This window comes from Suncus etruscus, chromosome 7, assembly GCF_024139225.1.
Source record: "Suncus etruscus isolate mSunEtr1 chromosome 7, mSunEtr1.pri.cur, whole genome shotgun sequence".
In the NCBI taxonomy this organism is placed as follows: Eukaryota; Metazoa; Chordata; class Mammalia; order Eulipotyphla; family Soricidae; genus Suncus; species Suncus etruscus.
In genome coordinates, this window is record NC_064854.1 from 52,073,023 (window position 1) to 52,091,803 (window position 18,781).

General features: G+C 44.5%; 1 protein-coding gene across 1 annotated transcript in view; it reads right to left on the bottom strand.

Moving 5' to 3' along the window:
* Nucleotides 1-1,293: 1,293 nt before the first annotated feature.
* HMCN1 (hemicentin 1) overlaps nt 1,294-18,781 on the bottom strand; it is a 414,107-nt gene continuing 396,619 nt past the window's right edge. The window contains 4 exon segments of the mRNA XM_049777571.1: nt 1,294-2,467; nt 3,982-4,108; nt 8,672-8,791; nt 16,586-16,936. Of these exon segments, the coding sequence (XP_049633528.1) occupies nt 2,101-2,467; nt 3,982-4,108; nt 8,672-8,791; nt 16,586-16,936 (965 nt within the window). The 3' untranslated portion in view covers nt 1,294-2,100.

Consider the following 18,781-nt stretch of genomic DNA (forward strand, 5'->3'; position numbering starts at 1 on the left):
TTGTTGCTAAATTTTGATAAAAATCAAATTACATGTATATGATTTGCTTTATATACATTGATATCAGACCTTTATCAGAGGTTTGGTGCACAAATATTTATCCCTTTCAGTAGGTTGTCTTCAGGTTCTATTAATATCTTCTTCCACATTGCTGAAGTATTTTTGTTTAATATAACCCAATGTGCTTACTCTTGATTTTGCTTTCCTTACTGATGGAATCAAGTCACCAGTGAGATGTCAATGTGTCACTGAAGCTTTCTTCTATGTATTCAGTGAATTTGGATCTAACATCAAAATCTTTCATCCACTGTAGATCATTTCCCTTTAACTTGAGATTAGAAAGGTCCATTTCATTCTGGGGGATGGGAGGAACAGGTCTCCCAAGCAGTATTTGGGTAGGAATTGGCCAAGTTCTGACCAACTTGCCTGGGAATCCAATGATGGAGCCCCAGGATACTGCTCGGATCCTGCAGTGCTGGCAAATACCTGCACATCCGGGAGTCCAGGGCTGCACTGGACAATGCTTGGGGACCAGGTGCTGCTAGGAATAGAACTGGGGCAGCCTCATGCAAAGTATGGCCTCCACCTGTGCTCTCTCTAGTTTCAGTTGCAACCCCATGTATATGGTTGTCCTGTTTCCCAAAAACCATTGGACAGGCACTACTTTCTCAATTTTCTCTTCCTCTTTGGGAGTCATTCCCACATAGTGCTCAGGAGGTCCAGGGGCCTCATCAATAACTATGGGCAAAGCAGGCCAGTAGGCTCAAAGCAAGGGTCTCAGGATATGGTGCTGCATTGTTGAGGATATAAAGATCCCCCTAGCCTGTGGTGTGTGGAAATGGAACTTCGGTCAGCTCATGTTAGTCAGGCACAATAACTGCTGAACTCTCTTTCAGGCCCCCTTTTATTTGGATTTGAATCACACCCGATGGTGCTCTGCGATTACTCTTGGCTCTACTCCCAAGAATCACTTTTGGAGAACTCAGGGAACCATAATGGGGTAGAGGAGATTGAGCCTGGATTGGTCATACCGCAAGGCTCCCACTTGATTCCCACTATACTGTCACTACAGGTCATGACTCTAAAATTTAAAACCTGTTATGGCTGAAGAAAACACAATTTTCATTTTTACAAAGCGTTAAGAAAAAGGATGTAAAATTTTTATTTTGGTTGGTTTTACTGCAAACATCGTTGTTGTTTTTATAAAATTTTATGAGTCATTCAGATATTATATAGAAAATGCACACGAAGGTAATATATATACACTCATAAAAATAGAATACATCTCGGCAATTGCTTCCAGAGTTTGTTACCACCACATACAGTGTATTGACGTTTAAAAGTTATGCTAATTTGAGCATACAAAATTTTTGACAAAAACAAAGAAAACTATCCCGTGGGCATTTAAAAAAAATTCCCAACAGACAGTAATTATGTTGGAATGTAAAAGTTATGGAGCTAAATGAATGAAAGGTTATATAAAATGTTAAACATCATACCATGAACACCATCTGAGGATAAATTATTTTCTATCATCTTAAGTCAGTGCCATTGATGTCACAAAACACCAAAAGAAATTCCTTATTTGGTAGGTTCAATCAAGGTAAGCACCATTTGGGATAATAAAAAAAAATTCAAGAGTGGTGTGTTAATTCTTTTTCCTCAAGAAAAGAACCATAAAGAAAGAATAGCTTAAAACGAGCTTTTTCATAAATTACTTAATAAGCTTTGATCCAGACACCTGTTTGATTATTTGATAAAGGGCCAAATGCCACTTGGCTGGAGTTTAGTAATTATATCTGTATTTGTATTTTTTTTTTCTATAGCAAACTAGCTTAGGTAAGAAGCTACTGGTAATTTATTGACAGTCTGCTAGGTCCTGTTTGCTGTTCGGAATCACCTTTGGAAAGTAACTGCTCCAGTGTAATAAATTAAGAAAACCACAAGGGACAAACTTCTCAGTCTAGACTTCACCAAGACGCCTGGCCCAGAGAAACAGAGACCCCTCGGCATGCCCCCAGCACAGCCCGGGGAAGCGAGTAGAGCACCGGATTCAAGATGGGCAGTTGCAGGGCTGCAAGGGGCTGAGCCTGGGGCACCCTAGTAGGGATAGGCAGCCACGGCGATGTAGACGATGAATGTGGTCTGGTACTCCACTGTCCCGTTGGGGCTGTAGGACAAGGCGCGGACTCTCATGCGGTAAGTTTCTGGCTGCCGGAGTGGGCGCGTGGTGTAGACCACGCCTTTCAGGTTCTCGTCCCGCAAGGCGAAGGGAACAGCGGGGGCCTCCTGGGCCATGAGGAAGGAGGTTCTGGGATGCATCACCCCTTCCTGTGTGTATGCCACCAGCCGGATTAAGTCCTGGTTGGCGGCGATGCCAGAGGGCAGGGAGAGAAGTTTGTACTCCAGGGCATAGGGGCTCAAGACACATTCCAAGTCATTGGGGGGGCAGCTCTTGAAGCAGAATCTGAGAATTAGAGGCACAGCATCAGTGGACAATAGGGGAGACGGGAAGTTGAGCCCTGAGAAAGAGAACTGGGTCCTGAGACAGGGAGCTGGGTACGTGGGAGCTGGGCTGACTGTGGGAGATCTGGCCCATGTCTGTGCCAGCAACTCAGACCCTGAGCCAAGTTTCTGGTGCCTCTTCTGCTACCCCATGACTGGTTCTCTGGGCTTCCCCCTGAGACTGGCCTCCCAATGGAACCCAGTTCTCCTTCAAGTTCTCCAAATTCTGACATCTCCCCTGAGATTGCCTGAGATTCCCACCTAGTGTACTAGTCTCATAGAGTGTACTGATACTTGATATATCTTATTATTATTATTTTTGGTTTTCGGCCACACCCGTTTGATGCTCAGGGTTTACTCCTGGCTAAGTGCTCAGAAATTGCCCCTGGCTTGGGGGGACCATATGGGATGCCGGGGGATTGAATCACGGTCCTTCCTTGGCTAGCGCTTGCAAGACAGACACCTTACCTCTAGCGCCACCTCGCCGGCCCCGATATATCTTATTTTAGGGAGGTGGGAACAGCCAGGAATCATATGAGGTGCCAGGGATTAGTATGGGTTATGAGCATGGGAGGTAAGCACCCCCCTGGCTGTCCCATCTCTGGGCCTGATCAATTTGTTTTTCTAAAAGGAATGAGATCATTGAGGAATCCCAGCGAAACCCTCAGTCCCTCCTTGCTTTTCCTGGGTCTGGAATGAAACCACTCCATTTCCTTCCCTCAAGCTTACAAGGCTGTGGGGACACAGCTGGGAAGCTTCTGTGGAAGCCAAAAGGAGCAGAGGGGAACCAAGAACAGTCTAAGCTGGGTCCTTCTTCAGCTCATTAATGCCAGTGCACCCCCACATTTTTGTAGGGGTGGTTTCCTCTTTCCTCTTCCCAGTGAGGGATGAGGTTCAGGGTGTTCAGGGAGCCCCCACTTGATGATGTTCCAGGAGGCAAGGGTTCAGAATCCCTTTCCTGGGCCAGAGAAATAGGACAGTGGGGAGGACGTTTGCTATGTGTGTGGCCCATCTGAATTTGATCTCTGATCCATATGGTCCCCTAAACACTGCCAGGAGTGATCCCTGAACACCGCTGCATGTGACCCCCAAAAAAGACAAAGAAAAAGAACCCCCTTCTTGGGAGCAGGGCCCACTACCTACCACCCTAGGTGATCTGTGTCCTCCCCACTCCCTTTGGGTGACAGAACCAGTGTTAACTCAGCGAAGCTCCGAGCCTCAACCTCCAGCTGAGTCACCCCAGTCCAGACAGGGGCTCCACCCCAGGGCATCCAGAAACCTGAGGGAACCCCAGGAAGAACCAGGCCCATATGCTGAGGGTTTACCCGCTGCAGGCTGAGAGGATATTTCAGAAGGCTGGAAGTGGTGTGTCAGCACCTCCCAGCAGCAGGAACTCATCACCCATGGTGTGAAGCACGGGTATGACAGGGTATGTGGAGGGGGGGGAGGGCAGGAAGGGGCATGGGGTTCACGTACCCAGAATCAGGGTCCCGCTGGTGGCCAGGTGGGCATGGTGTGTCAATGCACTGGAAGCTGCCCCGGGTGTTGAAGCACATGCGGTCAGGGCCACAGCGTATGCGCTCGTCCAGACACTCGTCCACATCTGGGGGGGAAGGTGGTCAGTGCCGGGTAGAAGGGGGATCAAGTGGTGGTTGGGGCAGAGAGGATGGAGGGTCAGGTGAGAAAGGTCAGGGCAGGGGAGGAGGGTAGAGGGCCAGGGTGGGGAGGGAGAACCAAGGGTCAGCACTCGGGGTGGACAGTGATCAGATATTGGAAAGGACAGATAGTCAGGCAGATGGACAGAGACAGAACCAAGAGCTGAGCAGAACCAGACCAAAGTGCCAGGCCCAAGGAGACTTGCTTTATTCTGCTGTTCCCACCCCAGCTCCGGAGGTGGGAACAGAGATGACCGAATGGAACCGAGTTTTCACTTGAAAGTCTCTGAAAATCAGTTTCTAAGCCACAATTTCTAAGTTTTTAGCAATGGGAGGCTTGGATTTGTGAATGAAGGGCAGGAGGGAAAGAGAGGGAGGGAAGGGAGGAGACTGAGTTTATGGGACTTCTGAAAAGAATTCACAGGATTCAAGCAAATGTTTAAGGAATTTGAGATGTCAGATCAAAGGATCCTATTGTAGAACAAAAGCTTCAAAAATGGTCACTGGTGCACGAACCTGTCCACAGTCCAAGAACAGCGAATATTCCAGAAATCAATTTCCTTTTTTTTTTTCTTCCAGTAATCAATTTCCATCAAGATCTGCAATCTGCACCCAAATAGCCCTCTCCTCTCTCCATCCCATTTCTCTATCAAACCAAACCAAGGTTTCCCATTGCTCCCAACCTCTTCAGATATCAGGTGCTAATGCTTCCAGGCACAGGAAAGACCAGAGCATTGCAAATATCCACAAGGCTTTCTATGACCCATGGTCTTAGCTCTTGGTCTTTTTGTTGCTGTTTTTGGGCCACATGTAGTGGTGCTCAGGGTTGACTCCTGGTGCTGTGCTCAGGGGATCACTCCTGATGGGCTCAGGGACCACATGGGGTGCTGTGGATTAAATCTGGTTTGGCTGTGTGCAAAGCAAGGACCCTGCATCCTGTACTATGTCTCTGGTCCCAAAAGTCTGTTTTTAGTAAAATTCAAGAATAATTCTGTTCATCATAAAAAATAAGTGTTAAGCTAATCTGCCTCCTAACCTCTAAATTCTTCCCCCCCCTTTAAAAAAAAAAAACTAGTCCACACCCAGGGTGCTCAAGGCACCCTATGGGATGTCAGGGATCAAACCCAGATCAGCCAGGTGCAAAGCAAGTGCCATCCTGCTGTACCATCACTCTGCCACCCCATTTTTTGAAAACAGGTAAAATTAATCTTAATAATTTCAGTTTAATGCAATATATCTAACATATTCAAAATGTGGAGTGCTCCCATACAGTGCTCAGAGGGCCACTCAGCCATATTCAGCCAGTCAGCCAGGTGGTTCAATGCTCATGTTAGCTCAGGCCAGGATGCTGGGTGGGACTCTGGTGCTCTGGAGTAGACAGTATCTGGGTTTGAGCTCATGCAAGCATTCCTGATGGGCAAATTCTCTCAGGGGTCCTCATTATAATCTCAACAGCCAAGAAACATTTAGAAGTGGTTCCTCTCTACATTTTCACCTTAGTTCTGAAACCTGCTGAGTCCCGTAATAAACTTCCAAGAGAAATGGTCTCCTGTCCAGAGCAGTAAAACAGTACTTCATGGGAAAAATAATAACATAAAAAGGAGCTAGGAAAGACAAAGAAACTCTCTTCTGTTGTCTGGCATTATGTTATGAGAATATAATGGCAGAAATGAAAGCATCTGCATCTATGACACAGAGTATTGCCATGATTTCAGCTTAGCAGGATAAGCTGGAAACTTCCAGAGAGATTTCAGACACATGACTACTTAGCCAAGGGCTTCTGGAAACACCAAAAAAAAAAAAAAAAAAAAGATTTAGGATAAGCAAGCTGGAAACACTTGTCATGTGTAGGAAGAAGAGAGCAATTCCAATTTCTGACAAATGTTAGGGGTTACTTTGGGAAGATTTGGCCACATCAGACATCCTTTCTCCAATGTTGGCCATGATGCTTCTAAACAGAAAGAGTGAGATTCATGGGGCTTAATACTTGGTCAAGTATCTTATTGTTTCCTTGGGGTCTGAGCGATAATACAGTAATAATAAAGTGCTGGCTTTGCAAGGGGCCAATTCAAGTTCAATCCTCAGCATTCCATAGGAATAAATCTTGAGCACCAGGGCATGGGGGCTAGAAAAACAAAACCAAAATGGTTTTCCCTGCTCCTCAGGCAGCCCAAGGTCAGTATTTCTGTCTTGCACTGGGGACTAATATCTTCATCCTTGCTTAGTGTAGGACTCACTTTCCTGACCCTTTGATTACTGACAATTTAATCCCCAGAAAGCTTCAGGAACTTACATTTGATGAAAACCAGCCTCTTCTTTTCCCCTAAATGCCCCTGACTCTCCCTGAAAGACCCCACACTGTTTTTCAAAGACTTCTTGAAAGAAGAGCAGAACTGGATTTTCTCTCATCTTTTTTTTTTTTTTTAAATACAAAAATAGCTCCTGGAGATGGCGGGTGCAACACAACACCTTCTTTCGATTTTCTTATGTTATTTTCAACTCGATGGGGATGCAACTAAAGCATAAAAAATATTTTCACTGAATGAGTGATCAGGGCAAGAGAAGAATCAATGAGCACAATTTTAAAAAGAATAAATCTTGGGCCAGAGAAATAGTATAGGGTGCTTGCTTGCATTATGTACGGCTGACCAGGGTTTGATCCTTGACACCCCATAAAGCCCCTTGAGCCCTGTCATGAATAATCCTGAGTGCAGGGCCAGGAGTGACCCTAGAGCACTTCCAGGTGTACCCGCCCTCTCCCCCCTCCAAAAAAAATCTGAGCTTTAGCAATAATGCACCAGGGAAAGTGCTTGTCTTGTATGCGCTGACCTGGGTTCAATCCTTAATATCCCATAGCACCATCCCTGAGCACCACCAGTGCTGAGTGTAGAGCCAGGAGTTAAAACCTAAGCATTGGGCCTAGAGAGATAGCACAGCGGCATTTGTCTTGCAAGCAGCCGATCCAAGACCAAAAGTGGTTGGTTCAAATCCCGGTGTCCCATATGGTCCCCCATACCTGCCAGGGGCTATTTCTGAGCAGACAGCCAGGAGTAACTCCTGAGCACAGCCGGTTGTGGCCCAAAAACCAAAACAAAACAAAACAAGACAAAACAAAAAAACAAAACAAAACAAAACAAAACAAACAAAAAAAACAACTAAGCATTACCAGGCAGGGATCTTCCTCTCAAAAATCTCCAAAACAATAACAACAACAAAACCCTTCAAAGTGTTACTTATCAATTGCAACTAAATTTAGGTTGCATTTTCTGTGCAATGAATTACTCTAGGTGGTGCTAGGGGGACCTTATGGGATAACAAGGATCAACCCATATGGGATATCGAGGATACATCCTGGGCATGTGCTATACTATTGTTTCATCCCCTTTTGGAGATTTTTATCGGCTGTATTTCAGAAGAAAATCCAGTTTGTAGATGTCACAAACAAGAGAAAAGTCAGAGGTACATTAAGACCCATATAACATTTCTAGGCTTTGGTGAGGCTTCTGAGATTTTGATAAGTAGTAAAATTATTTTTACTCTATTGATGAAATCACCCAAGAATAAACAGTGGCAATGTCTGGTGCCCCTGGCACAGCTGCGTGGAATGACTTTGCACCGCTGGGTTCTTTCTGCATCACATTAAATGCTAGCCTGTCATGGTGCCCCCGGCCAGTAAAGGAGGAGCCAGGGTGCTTTGTATTGGTTTGACCCTTTGCAAACCACTATGTGAGTACATGAGTGGGTTCATCTTCGAGAGTAGATAGGTTCAGAGACAAGGAACTCATCACACACCCTAGGGACCCCCAGCATTGATGGCCCTAAGTGGCACTGAACCAGCCACCAGGCTAAATCATGCTTGGAGAAGTTCGGTGGGGGTGGGAGGGACTGAGCATTGCCTGAGAAGTGCTCCCTCTCAAAGTATTCTCCTTAGTACCTCCTCTAACTCTTTCTGATCCAAGTTCAGTCTGATCTTTGATCACTGCTTAGGTAAGGAGAAGCAGAGAAAGAGTGATGTGAAGGGAGTGACAGACTGTTGAGGTCTGTAAGAAAATCTAAGGCCACGACAGTACCACTCAGATGCCATGCAGGGTTAGAGGTGGAGCTCTGGACCTGAGCAAGCAACAAGGTTTGTGCTGCCACTCAGAGCCTGTGAAATGTGGGGCTGGACTGAGGGCTCAGTTCTAAAGCCTTCATGTGGGGGGCCCTGGGCTTGCTCCCCAGCAGTGGAGGGTAAGAAGAGAAAGCGAGATCAATGTAGACAGTAATAGGGGTGATGAAACGACAGGCCCTGGATGTAGCTGAACTAAGGTCTATCCCCAAGATAGCTGACTACTGCCTGGAAAAACCCCCGAGCACAGAACAAGGAACACTTAAGCCCTGAGCACTGTTGGGAGTGATTCCAGAGCTTGGGTTTTGACCCTCAAAAACAAAAAACAAAAACAGAAACAAAAACAAGAAGGGGGTATTTTATCTCACCCTCCCCAGTGTTAAGCTTTGTGCATTTTGCTCACCTTGACACGTCTTCCCATTGGCCATAAGCTGGTAGCCGGGTGGGCAGAGGCACCGGTAGCTGCCGATGGTATTTTTACATTCGTGCTGGCACGTGTCTCTGCTCTCGCATTCATCGATATCTAGGGGAAGGAAGGGAGGCAAGAGGACAGCATGACCAGGACTCTGCTCTGGAGCCCTGAGGGTCACCCCATGGGGGCCTGCAGCTTCCCAGATCAGCTAGAGCTCAGGGCAGTGGGGAACTTCCCTGGCTTCTGAGTTATGGAGCTCTCCTGGTAGGAGCGATCCCTGGAGTTCAATCTCTCAGTGGGGGAACAAGAAGGCGTGGATTTGCTCAGGATCCTCAAGTCTCAAGGAGAAAGACTTTCTGCAGCAGAAACCTTCCACTTCCATAAGGCAGGGAAGACTGAGAGCTTCCAACCTGCCATTTCCTGCTGCTATGAGTATTTGTCCCACTTCATAGACCCACAAAGGACACCTAGAACAACACTGTGCTGCCGTGGACAGGCTGTGTGGCTGCTCACAACCTTAGCTACCAGCTTGGCTGGTATGTAAAGCTTTCCTTTGCTCACAGGCACTAATCTAAGGGCAGGACTTTATAAATGCCACTGAGCCAGCCAACAGCAATGACTGGGAATGGCTTAGTGAATGAGAAAGTGATCAGATTGTTAGCATGGACCAACTTTTCCCTGCTGGAGAGATATCAGAGAGGCCTTAGTGATTGTGCCCGAGATGTTTGGTAAATATTGCCAGCACAATTTAGTTCCTGGGCACAGGGCAAACCCAGGCAGTGATGGGAGCACTGTGTGAGTGGAGAAACAGAGATGTGTGTGTGTGTGTGTGTGTGTGTGTGTGTGTGTGTGTGTGTGTGTGTGTGTGTAGGGGGGATACCTTAGTTAACCAAAGTGGTCATTCCAGCACTTGGGTGAACCATTACAATACACAGTATATGGTATAATAGAATCTAGAGGCCTATTGGCAACATGTATTCTATTTTTGGCAGGCTAGAGAGATTATACAGCGGATAGAGTGCTTGCCTTATATGTGACCAACCCAAGTTCAATGCCTGTCATCCCATAGTGTCCCCCATGCATTTCCAGGAGTGATTCCTGAGCACAGCTGAGGGTGCCTCCAAAACAAAACAAAACATAAAAACAAAAAATTATTGAGCCGGAGCAATAGAATAGCAGGTAGGGTATTTGTTTTGCATGCAGCTGTTCCAGATTTGACCCCCAGCTTTCCAGAGAGTTCTCTGAGCCCACCAAGAGTAGTTTCTGAGTGCAGATCCAGGAATAACTCCTAAACATTGCTGGGTGTAGGTGTATTCTATTTTAATGAGAGTATTTATTTTTCCTTTCTGCTGTAACAAAATAACAAGAGACATACAAACTATGATGAAATCCAACGGGTCATTATGATATTGCCCAGGAAATGGATTTTTAAGTGGCTCTAAGTTAATTTTTTAGCTTCTTTACCAGCTTCTGAAAAATCTGTTTTGGGGCTCCCTGGCAGTGCCCAGAGATGACTCCTGGCTCTGTGATCAAGGGTCACTTTTGGTGGTCCTTGAGAAACTATATGGCATATTCAGGTTCAAACAGGGGGTAGGCTGCTCAGGTAGTGGGGCTGCATGCATGGCAAGCACCTTCACCCAGGGCAGTGGTTTCCACCACTTGAGTGCAATTAGGGGTTCAGGGGACTTTCTGTTTTCCTCTTCAAGAAGATGGATTTCTGGGTGGGAGGTACACTGAGTGATATTCGTTTGTTTTTCTTGAAAGTGGGCAGTAGTTTGAGAATCTCTGCTCTTCCAAGATAGATCTGCAACAAGTTAATACTCGCGTTTACTAATGTGTTTATCAAGACTCAGTAGTAAAGATGATTCATTTCACATATTATATGTTTTTGGATGGGAAAATTGAAATTAACTGCCATGCTATTGATTTTTAAAAATTTTATTAGAGAACTGTTTTACCAAGTTATTTATTTATTTATTTTGGTTTTGGAGCCACACACTGTGTGCTCAGGGGTTACTCCTGGCTCTGCACTCAGAAATGGCCCTGGCAGGCTTGGGGGACCATATAGGATGCCAAGGATTGAACCCAGGTCCGTCCCAGATCGGCTGTGTGCAAGGCATATGCCCTACCACTGTGCTATTTCTCTGGCCCTAAGTTATTTATATTTAAATAACTGATTTATCATGTAATTCATTAGTTGAGGTTTTTTGTTTTGTTTTGTTTTTGGGCCACACCCATTGATGCTCAGGGGTTACTCCCGACTATACGCTCAGAAATCGCTCCTGGCTTGGGGGACCATTGGGATGCCGGGGGATCAAGACGTGGTCTGTCCTAGGTCAGCCGCGTGTAAGGCAAACACTTTATTGCTGTGCCACCGCTCTGGCCTCTGTTTTTCTATCTTTAAAAGTTACTTTTAGGGGGCCGGGCGGTGGCACTGGAGGTAAGGTGCCTGCCTTGCCTGCGCTAGCCTAGGACGGACTGCGGTTCGATCCCCTGGCTTCCCATATGGTCCCCCAAGAAGCCAGGAGCAACTTCTGAGCGCATAGCCAGGAGTAACCCCTGAGCGTCACAGGGTGTGGCCCCCCCCCCAAAAAAAGTTACTTTTAGAACAAGTCAAAAGAAGGTTGATCATGATACAGTGGATCTTTGTAAGCTGAGTATCCTAGATACTTAAAGGCATTGGGCATTTGATGTTAAACAATTTCAAAGATCTCTTCAATACTAATGTACAGTTCTTTATTAATACCAATCTATGAAATATTAATCATATTTTAAGAGCTATTTCCAAAAGTTCAACTATAAATTGCTCCCAAATAAAACATAAGCAACCAGTAATGAACTGGTTGTAGAAGTTTGGAGATTCTTCAAGCCTGACCCTCACCCTCATAGTTAGTATCTCAAAGTGGGAGATTTGGGTAGGTGAATTCTTATAAGCATAAATTAACATAATATACAGATTCAGAAAAACACAGAACATTTTAGTATCATGGAACTACAAAGCATAATTAGAGAAAAAGAAATAAAGAACAGTTATTAACAGAGAACACTTTGTTGAAATGACTTGAACCTTCCATAAAGGAGAAGTCTGGTAGATGACTCTGGTGTGTGTAGTGTAGTTCAATTCACTAACCACCGCTTAAAGAAATAAAAATTTGCCTGCATGAGAGGTATAGGAGAAGAAAAAAGCTTGCCAGAAATGAATGCAGATGGGTGGATATGGAAAGGGATATGGAAAGGGTCCACTCCGAAGGATGATAGAGGAAGTTGGTTCTGTTCCGAAGAAAACAACAATAAGGCATGGCAAGAGTCAGGTCAACGTTATGGTCATGAAAGATCCGAAACAACTCAGGAGGACTAGGAGTGGCCTTGGGAAATGAACAGAAGCTTCACAGATGTAAGAAGGAAAGTGTTTGACCACGTGGAACAAAACTCAGAATGCTGTGTAATGATGCATAGGATTAAGATAGGAAGAGAAATGGGCATCACCAGGTTCCTGGGACACTGACCAGAAGTTTCTGTATTTGTCCTATTCACTTGAATATGGAGAGAGGAAAAATATTGAGGAGAAAATGTAGACCTCAAGGAAAAGGTAAAAGCTGAAGAATTCAGAGGGTTTATAAGAAGCTTAGGGTCACTCATGAATAAAGAGGGGGGTTTAAAAACAGTGAGAAAATGAAAAAACATTTACAATGACTGAAAGAAATGCTAATAAAACATATTCAGGAAACAATAAGAAAAGCATGGAACAGCTACCGAACAGTGTTTTCCTAGGGGAAGGACTTCCTTTTCCCAAGTTGCTTCCTTCAGCTTGGAGAAGGGGATCATTTCACGCCGGCTTTTCCATGCTCATTCTCTGGATACTATGGTGGGGCCTGGGTTGGTGATCTCTGAGCCAACCCGAGCCCATCCATTACCTTGCATTTCCCCAGTAGCACTTTCAGAAGTGCACACAGGTAGCTGCTCATAAAGTAGCTGCACAATCCTCCTCTCCTCCCCAACTCACAGCAAGCAATTATGCTTTGCAATCAAGTCACAAATTCTGGAGTGGGCTTTGCTGGCTACAAATGAATAAGCTCATAGGGGGCAGAATCTAATTCCAATCACAGACACCCAAGAGAAGAAAAATCACAAAGGTAGATGTATCACTAAAAAAATCAGAGAACCCTACATTTCAATAAGAGGAAAGGAACCAAGAATCAAGGACACTGAAAGTAGCTTCTAGAGCCTACATACAGAGCTCCAAGCAATGAGTCATGACAAAAGTGGCTGTAAGGAGTTTATCTATCTTCCTGGGAGTCATCCCTACTAGAAGGGAGCCAAATGGCAACTGATGAAATGGGAAAGCAGGGTAGAGCCCCACCACATTCACTGGGCAGGGACATAGCCCAGAAGGTACTTCCAGTGTTCCTGGGACCCCACCTCAAAAAAGGACTTCAGAGAAAACATGCTGACGTTTCATGAGCCCAAAGGAATAATGGTGCAGGCAGTCATAATGCAAGAGAAACTTTGAGAGTAAAGATAATGGTAGAAATTAAAAAACTTGGGGCCAGAGTGCTGGTGCAGTGGTAGGGCATTTGCCTTCACGTGGCCGACCTAGCATGGATCATGGTGCGATCCCCCAGCATCCCATATGGTCCCCCAAGCTAGGAGCAATTTCTGAGTGCATAGCCAGGAGTAACCCCTGAGCATCACTGGGTGTGGCCCCAAAACCTAAATAATAATAATAATAAATAAAAAAGAAATGAGGAAACTGCCATCAGAAGTGATGGAACTGAAGAGTCTAAAAGGTGAAATAAAAGAAAAAAGTCAGGGGAAGGCCTGGCAGCAGAGAGCAGCCTAGAATAAAATCAGTGAACTCCAAGCTGATATGAGGAAATAAAAACACAGTTGATGGGGAAAAATGTCTCAACATTAATGAACAATACACAGGAGAATTATGGGATGAGTTTAAGAGGAACAGCTTAAGAATCATTGGAGTCCTTGAAGAAGATGATGGGATGAAAAAAATCATTAAAAAAATCATAGCTGAGAAATTCCCAGAGTTGAGGAATTCCAGGCACTCAGATCCAAGTGGACTAAAGGGTCCCAGCCAAGAGAAATCCAAATAAAATACGACTAGGATCATCATAATCAGAATGAAGAAAACCAAAGACAGATAAAATAAAGCAGCAAGATCAAAGAAGAAAATTACATATAAAGATATCCTTAATGAGCCAGAGCGATAGCAGAATGGATAGGGCATTGCCTTGTATGCAGCAGACCAGGTTCAATCCCCAGTATCATATGGTCCCCCTAGCCAATCAGGAATGATTTTTGAGTGTAGAGCCAGGAGTAACTCCTAAGCACCAAAACCAAAACCAAAAACGAGTTTCCTTAAAACTCATAGCAGAGGGTCCAGAGTCATAGTAGAGTGGGAAGGGTGCTTGACTTGCATGTGGCTGATCTGGGTTTGTTTTCCAGCACCATAAAAGGTTCCCTGAGTTCCCTGCCAGGATGATTCCTGAATGTAAAGCCAGGAGTAACCCAAGAGCACCACTGAATGTGGCCACAAGACCAAAAGCAAAACAAACAAATAAAACAAATAAACAAAATGATTCAGAGCAGACTTATTAAGAGAGTATGGGCCAGAAGAAAATAGTGGTATATTGTTAAAAAAAAACAAACCATAATGATCTGAACATCTCATCAAGAATATTCTTCCCAGCCAAACTTTCATTCATATCTGAGAGATTGGTACACAATTTCAGGCATTGGTAACTCTCAGAAACTTCACAGCCTCTAGACCAACTCTGCAAGAAGCACTGAAGAGGCCTCTGCAAGTTAAAACAAACCCTCATTGATATGATCTCACTCAATGTCAATAGCCTAAATGTACAAATTAAGAGATAGAGTGGTAGTATGGATCAGAAAAATGAACCCAAATTTCTGTTGTTAACAAGAGACACATTTGATCAGTGGAAACAAGTTAAAGATTGTCAAACAGTATTTCAAGAAAACAACCCTCTTACAATAGATGGAGTGACCATACTTAGACCAGACAACACAGACTTCAAGTGAGAAAAGTCGTAAGGGACACAGATGGCCATCACTTAAAGACCAAGGGGTCTGAACACCAGGAAAAACTCACAGGCCTCAACATTTATGCACCTAATAAGTGACCATCCAAACTCTGATAGCAACTGCTAAGAGACCTGAAGAAAGATACTGACAGCAACATTATAGCAGTGGGAGACTTCAAAACTGCTTTATCTACTTGGGATAGATCAATCAGACTAAAACTAAGCAATGAAACATTTCGCTTTGAAGGGAGAAATGAAGACATTGAGATTGCTTGTGACTTGGCATTTCCACTTCTGAGCATCCACTCAAGTGTCCAAACACTCCATTTAGAAAAGACATTTGTGATGTTTACTGAAGCACTATTCAGTATAGCTAGAATCTGGAAACAACCCAAGAATCCAAGATCTGGATTAAAAAAAAAACAAGCAATAAAGAAATGTGGTACATATACACAAAGGAATACAACTTAGCTGTAAGAAGAAATGGAATCATGACATTTTTTGTTACAAAGATGGAGAGTATTATGTTGACTAAAGTTAGTTAGGAGAGGAACAAACAGAGAATGATCTCTCTCATGTACAATACAGAAGAGGGGGATAACAACAGCCCAAAGCCAACAGACACAGAACTGGTCTTCAGGAGGAAACCACTGTAAGAAGTGGTTGGGGACCCTGTATGGAGGATGTGTTGGAAGGATTATTTCATATATAAAACCGTAAGAAGAGTTTGTAAACCTTAATGCCATTATTTAAAAAAAAAATAGAAGTGGGGCTAACATATGTTTGCAAATTCTTAACTTTTTTTGGGGGGAGGCCACACCCATTTGATACTCAGGGGTTACTCTTGGCTAAGCACTCAGAAATTGCCCCTGGCTTGGGGGGACCATATGGGAGGCCGGGGGATCGAACCGCAGTCCTTCCTTGGCTAGTGCTTGCAAGGCAGACACCTTACCTCTAACGCCACCTCACCAGCCCCTGTTTGCATATTCTTATTTGTGAATTGCTCAACAACATGTATGAAAAGGTGACTGACATGAAGGGCAGATGGCACTATCTGCACCTCATGGAAAACAAGGCCTCCATTCTTTTTGTTTGATTGATTTTGGTTTCTGGGCCAGGCCCGGCCAGGCTCAGGGCTTACCTGGTTCAGGGCTTACCCCAGGATCTTCACTCAGGGTTCACTCCTGGTAATGCTTGGGGACCATATGGTATATCAGGGATTGAACCCAGGTGGGTTGTGTGGAAGGCAAGTGCGCTATCTACTGTACTATTTCTCCAACCCCAATGTCTCCATTCTTGAGTTGGAAATTGCCCTTTACCTTGTAAACGTATTAAATTACAGGCTCATTGAATCCAGACAAAGACACTAGGAGCAAGTTTCAGAGCCATAAAAGCAGCCTGAGATTGTCTTAGCTGACTTTTGTGGACACAGGCTCATTCCATGAAGGTTTCAGTGATCAGCTCACAGCACAGGTGGCTGACACCATGGCTGAAACCCTTTCTTTAAGCATCATCTCAGGCATCAGGCAGATACTGCCACAATCCACAATTCTCCTTTTGAAAGAGAGAGGCTGGATGCCACTGATTTGTCCCTGTAACATTAAACTCAGTGACATTTCAGAGTGGTCAAAAAGAAAGAAAAAAGAAATAAACTGTCATGAAAAGCAAGAAGTGATTGGGCTGCACCCATGTCAACACCATCTGTTGGGATAGAGTGTATTATCCTTCTAGGTGCTTCACTAACCAGTCTTCCAGGGCTGAGCTGCCATTGCTCTGGGATGAATAGTGGCTGGCACTGCCCCTGCACCTGCCCACCGAGAAGAAACATAACAGGGCTAACATTTACCTACACATGCGCCAGAGCTGGCCTCTGAGCCTTCCGGGCAAGGTCTCCTAAGAGTCCTCCTAGTCCTGGAGAGGGCTGTCCCGCTGCGCCTAGACTCTGAGTAGGAGCCGTAGACCTGGGAGAAGGCTCGGTACTGCCGCTGGGGTTGATGGCGGCTTCTCAGCGGGGGGAACCAGGCCGGGTTAGAACTACGGTACTGGGAACCGGCGCTCGGCAGCCTCTCCAGTCCAGCGCAAGACTGCCCGTCCCCTAGTAAATGTTGTCCTGGCGGACACACACACTTGAAGCTGCCAGGGGTGTTGGAGCACTGAAAGGCACAAGGCTTAGGCACCTGTTCACATTCGTTAATGTCTGCTCGTGTGCCATGGATGCAGAGAGAAAAGAAAACACACATAGGAATAAGAATCAAATGGTGAAACAAATAGTACACTATATTCTGAGCGCAGCAATCCAGGAGTTTCTCACTGGGATGAACTTGGGAGGAAGTTTTTAGGCTCCCCCACCTCCACCCCAGAGATTGTTTCCATGTATGAGAGAAACATACAGGGTCATGGGGTGAGTGAGATAAATCCAAAGGCTACATAGATTTGAACCACAGTAGTGGAGGAGAGAACACACTCGTCTCTCTCATTTGGATGCATATTACAAGGCATCTGCTCTTTGCTACACATATAAATGTGCAGTGCAGGGAAGGGGCTAACTATAAGCATTTCCTTTGCCTCTGATTTCTTTGCGATCAATAAGCGTTCATTAAAAGTCAAGCCAACATTTTAAAAAGCATGAGTGGAAAAGAAGACATGAAGGCACAGAAGCATTTCTAACTTAAGATGTAAAGCCCACACAATTTTAAGGCAGTCTTTTTTTTTCCTTTGATTACATAGCATCTACTTGGAAATTCCGTTTATAAGTGGGAAGACTGACAGAGAACCATAGATCAGAATCTAATGCTGAAAATGACCACAGTGATATGGAAGAAAACAACAGGAACAAGCAGAATCAAATGAATACATTTTGCCTAAACTTATTTCAGTAAACAGAAATGAAAACATTTGTCATCTCTTAAGGCAATGGCTTGATCTTATTCAAGGGTTTATTCCTCAGCTTATTCTGGTCAAATTTGTGTACGTGCTTAATTTTTCTTGTCACTGTGATGGCCAATGCCAATGTTAAACTATACACAAATTATGATCTCTACATAGAAGGCTAGAAGTACTTGTTTCTGTTCTCAGGATTAGTTTCAACAACTGTACACACAAATCAACACACTAGGGACTGTATAAAGACATGGCTGTCTTCCTGGGAGAATTTGCTATAAATTGCTCTGGGAAGAATTTGCTAAAATTGCTATATACTGCCCGATAGGCAATCAATGATGAAACCATAGCATACAAATCAGAAGCCACTCTTTAAAAATCCTCATACATTTCTCTTACATTAAAATATTTCTAGAAATATAATTTCCAGTATTCCAAGGAATATAATTTTATCATCATTTTTTGGTTATGGCACATTCATTTTTTGTTCACTTTGGGGCCACACCTGGCTATGCTCAGGGCTTATTCATGGCTCTGTGCTCAAGGATCACTCCTGGCAGGCTCGGGGGACCCTATGTGGTACGGCAGATAGAACATGGATTGGCTGCATGCAAAGCTAGTGCCTTACCTGTACTATCTATCTAGCCCCAAGTAAGTAAAATTTTTAAAGCACAGGTTATTTTTTTTTTTTGCTGCCATAACCCTTGTTCAACAGCCACTTATAACTAAGATGGGAACAAACATACAGTTGGGAAATTTAGTTATTTATAGCACAGGAAATAGCAAATGAAGCAGAAGTTATAGGGGCAACAAAGGAATGATTAATTTCTGCATTGCAGGAATTTTCATGTTTCAATTCATCATGCATGAACCTTCCCATGACCTGTAAATCTACTTCAGATTCAAATGTGCCCAGGTAGATATTTATTATGCCAAGTGCACAGAGAAGGGAAATCCGTGATCTGAGCTTCACAAGTGAGATGCCATGGATTGGGCGATGACTGATTATAATCACCACCAGGGAGACATCCCTATAAATGAGCCAAGAAGGAGGCACTCAGACGACACTGAGACACATGTAAGTCAACATGGCCTTGCAGCTGCAGCCAGAAAGCAAGTTGGATCATGGTCCTGAGCCCTCTGCTGAGCCCTCAGCAAGAGT